At 45.0% G+C, this 10,151-nt stretch overlaps 2 protein-coding genes across 2 annotated transcripts; one reads left to right on the top strand and one right to left on the bottom strand.

The window, feature by feature from the left end:
- The first annotated feature begins 718 nt into the window (after positions 1–718).
- LOC131289907 (cadherin EGF LAG seven-pass G-type receptor 1) lies at positions 719–3,589 on the top strand. The gene is made up of 6 exons (XM_058319248.1): positions 719–773; positions 1,173–1,462; positions 1,534–1,646; positions 1,715–3,282; positions 3,347–3,459; positions 3,536–3,589. Exons 1-6 carry the CDS (start codon positions 719–721, stop codon positions 3,587–3,589), a joined length of 2,193 nt encoding a protein of 730 aa, XP_058175231.1.
- A 456-nt stretch (positions 3,590–4,045) lies between these two features.
- On the bottom strand, positions 4,046–8,991 carry LOC131286934 (probable cytochrome P450 4aa1). The gene is made up of 8 exons (XM_058315945.1): positions 8,974–8,991; positions 5,921–6,092; positions 5,660–5,857; positions 5,417–5,596; positions 5,267–5,333; positions 4,911–5,037; positions 4,701–4,847; positions 4,046–4,633 (listed from the first exon to the last, which is right to left on the bottom strand). The coding sequence occupies exons 1-8, from the start codon at positions 8,989–8,991 to the stop codon at positions 4,046–4,048; spliced, it is 1,497 nt and encodes a 498-aa protein (XP_058171928.1).
- Positions 8,992–10,151: the final 1,160 nt, after the last annotated feature.

The raw sequence follows: 10,151 nt of genomic DNA on the forward strand, positions 1-10,151 counted from the left end.
CTGAAGCAGATCAAGGTTTCCGGTCGGTGTGAACTTGTGGTGAAGGACTTTAAATGGTCAAAAAATAGACGCCAGCGGAGTGTAAATAAATGGTATATATGGTGTATGGAAAAACAAACCAGGTGTTGTTACGTGTAATAATTAATGGAAAAAAGGTTTTTTTTTCTACAAGTGTTCCATAATATTCAGAAGTTTTGCACTAAATGAGTTTCAAAACTTGGTTAGAGTGGTTTTTAACAACGTTTAATCACCCAATGTTTTACCAAAAATAGGTAGTTTTGGTTTTTGGGTGTGTTCCGCTCGGTGACTTCAACGAACAGAAAAGCGAGGAACAACCTTGTTTGAAATATTGATTTAAAAAAAAACTTGAATGCATTTTATATGTATAGGAAAAGTTCTGTATATTCAATTCGTTACTCTTTTTTTACCCACAAATCACAATATAATATTGATCTGTTCAATAACTAGGTATCAATTTCGGAACCGGTGGAAGGATGTCCAAATTGTTTAAAAATTTCCAACATAGAAGGATATTCCTGCTACAACATTCATGGTTCCTGGTCTCACATTTTGTCTATTGCTGCACAGTTACGCACCCAAGATTTCTTTCCGTGGCACACGCGCACCCTAAGTTAAATGTTTCCAAGGTGTGAGAAATAAAATGAGCCATTTGATTTGATTACAGGCGGCAATCTTCAAGCGTAAAAACAGAAAGATCATGGTGCTAAAGTTCACACTATCAGTATTGCATTGTTGTTTGCTTTTCATACATGGTAAGTAGTTTGTGGCGCTAAGGTGCGAACGGAAGTGGCGCCGTCCAATCTGGTTCCAAAGGATGAGTGTGTGAAGGGTAAAGGGTAACAAGGCAGAGTACAACGAGTAGGAACTCTCAGTAGCCAGTTGGCAAATAAAGTCTTTAGCGTGGTGCGATTCATTTCAGGAGAGAAAATGCAATGTGTCAACTACAGTACGATGATACATCTCATTTCTTAGCAGGGAATTCAAATTTGCAAAAGTTATGAAAATTGTTTGAGAAATGTGTTTTTATTTATTTCGAAATTTCGAAGAAACGCGGATATTAATTCTTAAAAAAGATATTTCAGATAGTTGTACTCTTTCAAAAATTGTCACATGTATCGATAAAATCATAATTTTTCTGTTGGTCCATCAAGTCTACGGTCAGTTGCTCGACAATCGATGCTACTTGGACGGCGGTGGCTCAGCGGTAAACTTCTTTGCCAACGAGGACATTGCCGTCGGCTCGGTCGTTGGTAGTTTGCGAGTGCTGGGCGACCCGGGCAAGGACATTGTGTTGACGTTGCGTGAAAAGGACTCGCCAGTGTATATTGCGCCCGGGACGAAGGATCTGATCGTTGCCAAACCGCTGGACAAGGAAGGTCTCATCGGTCCGTCAGCCGTATTTGTGAATGTGATCTGTGAGAGAAAATTTTCCGATGATGCGGTAAGTGGGCAAGGGTTCAATGTTTAATTCGAAACACAAAAATCAACTATTCTTAACCTTTGCGTTCCAAGGGGATTATCATACCGGTCAACATACGAGTTACGGATGTTAACGATAATGCTCCGATTTGGATCGGTGCTCCGTATAAGCTGAACCTTTCGGAGGTAACGGTTATCGGGACGAGGTAGGTTTCTAACTCAGCTATCGTCCGATTATCAGCTAGCAAAAGGGTTTCTTTTTTCTCACTCACAGAATACTACAAGGGATTCGAGCGCACGATCTCGACCAACCGGGCCCATACTCGACGGTAGAGTACCAAACCTTGCCCGGGCCGTACTCCGAATATGTGGCCTTCGTAACACCGCTCGAAGGAACGCTCGTGCTGAAGAAATATATCGACTACGAGACGGTGCAAAACTTCACCGTAAAGATCCGCGCCCAGGATCAGGGCAAACCGCCGAAGTATTCCGACACGTACGTCACGATCCGGGTGCTGGACTCGGACGATCAAAATCCAAAGTTTGCACGCGATGTCTATTACGGGCAGCTTCCGGACGAAAAGGGCGACATTGCCGTTACACCCGAGCGAATCCGGGCCGAGGATCAGGATCGGGGCATTCGGGCAGACATACGCTACTCGATCGTATCCTCGAACGGCTCGGAGGATGACGGCGGGTTTGAAATCCATCCGATCAGCGGAACCATTCGGATGACGCGTACCTTGGCATCGGGGCAGGTGCCCCATTCGCGTACGATCGTAGTAAAAGCGACACAGGTGGACAACCCCGACCGTTACGCGCTGACCACGGTTGTTCTTTCGCCTCCGAAAGTAGCCGGAACTTCATTAAGCGACATCAGTGTTCAACAGCAGCAACAACAGCAACTGCCGGGCAAGATCGAAGGGGCAGCATTCGTCCGGGGAACGTTCTACGCTACGGTGCGGGAAGATGCGAACCCTGGCGCGAAGATCGCGCAGCTCCCAGGTGGCGGTGACGGTCGGCTGCGGTACACCATCGTTGGACCCTCGGTAGCGCAGGAACAGTTTCGTGTGGGACCGGGCGGAGAGATCGTCCTAGCGAAACCGCTAACCTACAGACGGACACCACAGTACGGTTTTACGGTTGACTCAATCGATGCGCCCGGAGGACGTAATCACACCACGAACGTGGTAATCGATGTGCTGCCGGCAAACATGTGGGAACCACGCTTCCGGAAACCTTTCTACTCCTTCGTAATCGAGAGTCCACAGCACGCACAGCAACAACTGCCCCAGCTAGTAGGTCGGATCGAGGCGGCCGACGGTGATCGTACCGATGAGCTGTCGTTCGTGCTGAAGGGTAACTACAGCAATCTCTTTCGGGTGGATCCGTACGGAAATCTGTGGTTGGTTTCAAACCGAACTGACCTTCCGCTAGCGATGCGCTTGCTGGCCACTGTCACCGACTCCGGTACGCCTCAGAAATCTGCGACCGTTCCGGTGGTCGTGAAGTTGCGCCCGGAAACCGCTTCCCTTACGTCGAACCTTCTGATAGTGAACATTGTCGTTGCCTGTCTACTAGGAGTGTTGCTGGTCGGAGGATTGGTACGCTGTGTGTACCGCCGCCGGAAGCGAAAGGTGTCGTCGGCCGAGCAAATCGTGGGCCATGCGTCGGGTGTTCCGCCCCTGAAGAACCAAGCCAGCTCGAATCGATTCCTGTTGCAACGAGCAGAGCAACGGATGCTGGAACGACCGACCCTCAGTAGCGGTGGCCGGCTAACGGATTGCGCCGCATCTTCTACGCTGGGTAGCGACAATCAGGACTTTATGGACAACGAACGGGGTATGGGCTTATTTGTTTGTGGCTAAGGCATTTACGGTACTTAAACGCTCTCATTCTTCCATAGAAACCGCGAGACGCACACATACCCAAAACACCCGTGCATTGGAACAGGAGGAACTCGCGGGACAGAACCTCAATCACTTGCTTCTGCATTGGCAAGAAAAGTATGAAGAAAAGGTAAAATTTGTCCGTGTGTGTGCAATGCAAAGGAAATATATTAAATAGTAAATAAGTATCACTTCTTTCGTTACAGAACAATTGCACTGAAGATATGTCAGTGGACGATAAGTTGATCGTATACTTTTAAGCAAACCCAACCCAGCGGCATACTACAAACTGACACTCTCAATCAGACTGACAGAAATGGACTTCTAAAGATTGCAGCACTTTTTGATCACCACCGATTTACACAAACACGTTTGTCGGTGTAACTACTTTTGATAGGATCTCTTACCTCTTGCCAACAGTGTCGAACCGAAGCTGAGTTGATTTCTTTTTTTGATTATTAATGGGCTTTTTGCTCTTTTATTTTTTAAACATCAACCTTTTTGTAGTGTGTCGGACAATAAAGTGTACAATTTGCGTAGTTGGTAGCTTTCTACCATGCATGGTCAACAGAAAGTATTTGTTTGTCATGAAAACGTTCGATATCACCTTTTATTGTAAAAGATTTAAAAATAATTCTATTGTTTTCCCTGACCACGCGCTCGGTACAGTTTCTTTCGACAGATAGCAAACTATTTGCGCTGTTAATTCGTCCCCGCTAGGATACCACCTTCCTTGGCGTCAGCTTGACCCACAGACCGCCTTTCGCCCGAAGAGTCATGCGGAAGATGGGTAGCACCTCCTCTTTGCCCGGTGCCGGCGAAAGGTGGAAATTTTGCAGCACTCGTGACACGATTGTCTTCATTTCTATGTACGCAAACTTGTACCCTATGCAGTTGCGCGGACCGGCACTGAACGGAAGGAACGCGTACGGGTTCTGATGGGGCGCTCCGTCTCCGAATCGCTCGGGATTGAACCGCTCCGGATCAGGATACACGTGTTCGACCCGGTGGGTGGCGTAGGGTAGGATCAGTACTTCGCTACCGGCCGGGAGTTGATACTTGCCCACCCGTACATCCTCGCCAATCTTGCGCGCCATCAGCGGGACGCTCGGGTACAGGCGGAGGCTTTCCTTGATGCACGCCTCTAGATGGCGCAGCTCGCGGATGTTCTCGGCCGTGGGCAGCATGCTCGGGTCGGAACCGATGTGCTGACGAATCTCCTCGTAGCACTTTGCCTGGTGGTCCTGATGACGTGCGAGCAGGAACAGTGTGAACGCCAACGCCGCACCGACCGAATCTTGCCCCTGAAAACAGGCGCCATCGGACCACATTAGCGGCTGTGCTTTTCAAACGTTTTTTTGCCACACTTACCGCCAGCATGAATGTGCACGCTTCGTCGATGATGTCGTCCTCGGTGAAGTCCGGGTTTTCATTGGATATCTCAATCATAAAGTCCATCAGGCAGCGCCTATCGGTGGGTTTCTGCGTCTTCAGTGCTTCCCGTCGGCGATCGATCATCTGTAAGTTTCCGAGTTAGGTGGTATTTAGGTGGTTAAGATAAATTTTGAATGTCTTCCGTACCTTTCTAGAGAACTCCTCCAACTGTTTCTTCTGGTCAAGTTCGACGGTTGCCGCGTCGGTCAGTTTGTAGATGAAATTAAACAGCAACCACGGGTGAGTAAGCCGGTACGGTGCCACTACTTTTCCTCTAGAGGTTTAAAAAAAAAAACAAAACGATAAAATTTTCTCAAAACTTTCTCAACATTTCGTTAATCCTAATCTTTAAGCAAGATTTACACAGTTAAACCTGTTTGTGTGATAGATGAAACAAAATTCTGCAATAACATTGTCCAAGGGCCCCAAGTACAGCCTCAACTCACAGGTGTTTTTAACATTTTTTGGTTCCTCTAAGTTTGTACCTCTATTAGAGTACTTACTGTCGGAACGGTGACGTTTCCATCTCCTTCTTATCAGTCGATTTTACGGGGACTCCTAGCACGGCCTCTGTGGAGAGAGAAGAATACAAAAACGATCCATTTATACGATTAACAGCATCGATCAAAGTAATAAAGTGTAAATACGATTACCATTGAGGATGTCCAGTACGCAGTTATTCACATACTCTGTGACGTTAAGAACCGTTTCCTCCTTTGGCAGCTTGTCGATCAGCGCCGATGCACTGTCGGAGAATGTTTCGGTGAATTTCTCCAATATCGCTATACTGAACGAGGGCTGGATAAGCTTCCGGTGGGAGCTCCACTTATGACCTGGCGAAAAACGAACGACGTTACGAACGAAAAAACCTTGTCCCCGTGCATATGGCCACTTACCACTGCTAGTGATGAGACCGCGGCCGAGGAAATTGTGCAGCAGCTTGTAAAAGACCGACTTATCGGTGTGCTTTTTCGACGACAGAATCACCTTCAGGTCGTCCGGATCGAACACGACGAACATCGGATAGGCTGAAAGCCAGAAGCGTGCCAGCGGGCCATATTTTTTGTACGCATTGGCCATCTCTTGCGATACGACTGGGAAGTGAACGAGGAATGAATATTTCAGCAACCGCCCATATTAGTAGCACAAACACTTACGTCCCGTTTTGGTGATTTCCAAACAGCTGCCAATGATTGGGTAGGCCTTTGGGCCGGGTAACCGCAGGGCAAGGATACATTTTTTAAAGTAGTCGGAGAAGATATAGAGCAGCACGCTTGTCAGTAGAAGAATGATGTACGTGTACAGCTCAACGGTAGACGATTTTTCTAGCTAAAAAAATACACAGAAAAAGCCGCAACATTCAAGAGGACGTTAGTACTATAGAAACAAGTAATTAACATGTCTGGGGTCTACGTAATAAGCGAAAGGTAGTATTTGAACTGATGAGATCGACTAGAATGTAAGAGATGTTGTGTACATAATGCGTAAAAGAACAACAGAAGAAGATTTTTTTAGGCACTTTCGATTATTTGATTTGGGCACAGTTGAGTACAATGTTACTTGATGAACAATACGATCCGCTTGAGCCAGACTCCCGGATGTTTGATAGAAGTTATTTTTTGCCCACTTCCTATCCATCCATTATTACCACACTGAATAATCCTTCTTAACTGATCGTTTTGTTTAACACGTTAGACGTAAGAAAAAATAACATATTTTCATTCCTTCAGTGTTGCCACATAAACTCATTAGGCTTGTTTGTATCGCCGTTCGTAGCACCTCCAAGCTACGGCGTAATTACAGTTCAATTTCAAAATTACATCTACCTGGTGCTGCAAGGCGTCGCTCAACGAGCGCCAAAATTCGATTATGAAAAATTCGGTACCACCAAGCGGGTCGGCCAGCGGTTGCCCAACCGGGGCTTACTGGAAGGTTCGTACAATTGACGATCGTCGATCATTGTAGCTGCGTTTATTCAGGTTGGAGATGGTGTGACCTTCCTCGCGCCATTTTGGGCGTTTGTCTGCCGGCCCAACGAGTTGGGAAAACTTCAAAAAGGAGTAGCTTGTGAGCAAACATGTGTTGGAACCGCGCAATTGAACCTCTGAATGTGGCCTTGGTTCGTTAATGGCACAGTGCATTTTCATAACCGAAACTCACCGAATGGATCGATCAAACGGTCGATGAACTTGCGGTCTCGGTAACATTTGTTCGTTATGAAGTTGTCACAAGTTATTGACATGACGAACTATTGAATTATGACTCGAAATAAATTATCTGGAACGTAAGTCTTTTGATTCGAGGAAGAAAATACGATTTGACTAAATTGTGAACAGTGGAGCATTCTTTGAAACCACTACACACTTGCTCGAGGCTGGCAGTATGGTCCGTCCTATTGCATCTTTTAAGGATTCAATACTACAGTGAAGTTGTAAAATGGTTAAGATATAAATACCAATTAGCGGTTATTTGTTGCAATGGTTTCTTTTTCTTCAGCACTACACCATTGCCACCATTTTATTTACTTCGTGTGAGATCAATATCAACGCCTTCGACATCATGACATGTAATGCACAAAAGATGCCATATTCTTCCGCATGTCCGGATCGTTTTTACGTTGTATTTATTACCAAAATTGATATCCCACTGAGTTATACGTATTGCGCTCCCCTGTCCATCATGATTGAATGATAAAAGTATGTAAGCTATGCTCGAACTTATGAGTCGAGCTATGAAGAGGAAGCAAGGTTCAACCGGATCCATCCCGATTGGCGTCATTCTTGCTGACCATGATAGTCCTCCATGAGGTACTGCCGTCGAAGAGCTAAAGCTTGCCTCTTCAATTGCTAATTGAGGTTAAGCTTTTTGAGAGCCCCAGTTGGTAAATCGGTATGGTACAAACGGAAACACGTTACAGTGTGGCAAAAAGTGTGCAGCGTGCGCAGAGCCGGAGGAGTGGTAGCAATTCTGTACGCGCCAGGATGAGTGTTCAATATTTGCTTACATTATTCGTTGCGGCGCGCATCACTTGCGCGGGATGGCGTTAAAGGTGACGGCGCAAAAACAACTAATACTGCCCTGAAATACGTCGGGGAACGATTGCGGCAAGCAAAAACATGGGAAAATAAAGTAAAAATAGCTTCGCCATGGAAAGTACTCCAGGAGGCAGCGTCTCGAAGGGCGTGATGCGGATAATTGATGTTTACTCGGAGAGGAAAAGTACTTCTTCAAAACACACGCGCACAATGAAGTAGGGAATCTGAGGGGATTTTTTTTAATTTTTGCTGTTCGGCTTCTATGCAGATTATGTTTCGTTATTGCACAGCATCAATGGAGCAATTGTTCTGGACATATACTGAACAGTATTCTAAAACATATTGGTAAAAAATTGAACCCATTCTAAAGATCATTGATGAAATTGAATTGAAATTTTAAAACAGCTTCTTATTTTATATAACCTAAAATATTGTGTCAAAAACAAAAAAGTAGATTAGCTTTTGTCATTGGCACAAAATAATATTCTATTTAAACTAATCAAGATTCGTCTATTACTGATATTTTTTACATGGAATTTTAGGCATCGAGAAGAGAAAAAAATACTTTTTTTTGTGCAAAACCCTTTTCCACATTCGCTGGACGAATATTCAAAGGACGAATGTTCGCTAACTATTTTTTTTTCAATCGAACTTAGTGCATAACACTACATCAGGTTCTTGATCTTATTTGAAACCCGAAACACATTCACAGTGTAAAAAATAGTTTTGTTAAAACAGTATCACTTCTGTACTGGTTACTGATGATAGATGTACGAGACTTTTTCTTGTAGTTTGTAGGTGTTTCACGACACCGCTGTTGCGCCACTATTAGTATTTTGCACAGTAGTACGAAATGTGTAGAGTTCTCGCAAGGTTTATTTATTTACTGCAAATGAATTCTTTTTCCGTTGATTTGTGTGGTCTTTTGAGATTACGCTTTGCGCCCAGAAACTTCCAGAAGCCAAATCGTGCTCACGGGTCAGTTATATTTATTGTTCGTACAACTGTTGCATTTAAATTGCAACCGCCCACCACGTGACTGATGTCTGCCAACATATGAACTGATTTGTATCCGTTTTTGTATTTGATTTCATCAAAAAACAAAACACCATCGGCAATCACTGACGATGCGCATGAGCCTGCGCAAAATTATTTACTTTTGCCACCATACTTACTGCTTGCAAGAATGTCATTCTGGTATTTCTAGTTTGTCCCTTTCGGCTGCCAAGCGTCTCAAGTTGACGGCGTTGTACACGGACAACAGCTACACTCCCTAGCCGATGGCTCTATCTAATCAGATCACGTAAAGTCGATTGGCCGACCGTGCCGGACAGTGTATCGATGCGCGCGGATACCAACTTCCCGGACGATCGTTCACTTCCTACGCGAGCGGAATCGCGCCCGAAATTCGCGGGTATATAACTATGGCGAGAATCTTCACGGAACGATCCGACAAGGCGATGTCGTGTCCGACGGATGCGTGTCGCACTTATCACCCTGGAGGCGGATGGCTTCACGTTCTTATATAAAATCTGCCAGTCCTGCGAATCCGCGATTTCCCGATATCCACAGCAATCCATCGACGGTGTGGTGGGGAGACTTTGCCTATCGGGAAACGTCATGTTCTCGACACACTAGAACGTGGCGAAGTGTGCGGCCCAAGAGGGACGCGCAATGTTTGCCGAGACGGCAGCATGTCCGTATTGACATCGGTATCGAAGGAAGCGTTGTAAATGGTAAAAAAAACATCAATTTTTGCGCCAATACTCTTCACAGATCTCCTTCAATTAACGTGGCGTACAGCATATGTACATTTGTACCAAAAGCATTGCAGCGCCTCTGCAGTAGCAAAGGGAAGTAAAAAATTCCCCCGTCCTTTCCCAACCACCCGGTATAGTTGGGTTTATTTGCTTATTTACCTTCATCAATACCGTAAGCCGCCTTCAGCGCCCAGAAGGTTGTGGTGCATGGTTTTGGTGGTTTATGGCGTAGTATGAAGCGATTTATTTAACAAAAATAACGAAAAATGCAAACTTGTTATAAAAATGTATTGAACGTACAAATGATGTATAAAAATGCCAGTACCACCATAAGTGGAATGTAAAGAAAAAAATGGGCTCTCGTAATTTAGAAGAAGTTATTTACGTATAATTTCTCAGGTCAGAACCTGCGCTACAAGTAGCCTTGGTAAATACGAATGAATGATCGTTCAAGAGAGATAAACATTCGACCATTTTTTAAAGGATCTATTGCTGATTCTCCATGTCTGTTCTTTTCCCGCTTTGAAAGTTTGTATGTGCTGTTTTTTGTTCGATCTTTTTGAACGATCGAGTTGTACGATCCACACACCATG

Source organism: Anopheles ziemanni, chromosome 3 (assembly GCF_943734765.1).
Source record: "Anopheles ziemanni chromosome 3, idAnoZiCoDA_A2_x.2, whole genome shotgun sequence".
In the NCBI taxonomy this organism is placed as follows: domain Eukaryota; kingdom Metazoa; phylum Arthropoda; class Insecta; order Diptera; family Culicidae; genus Anopheles; species Anopheles ziemanni.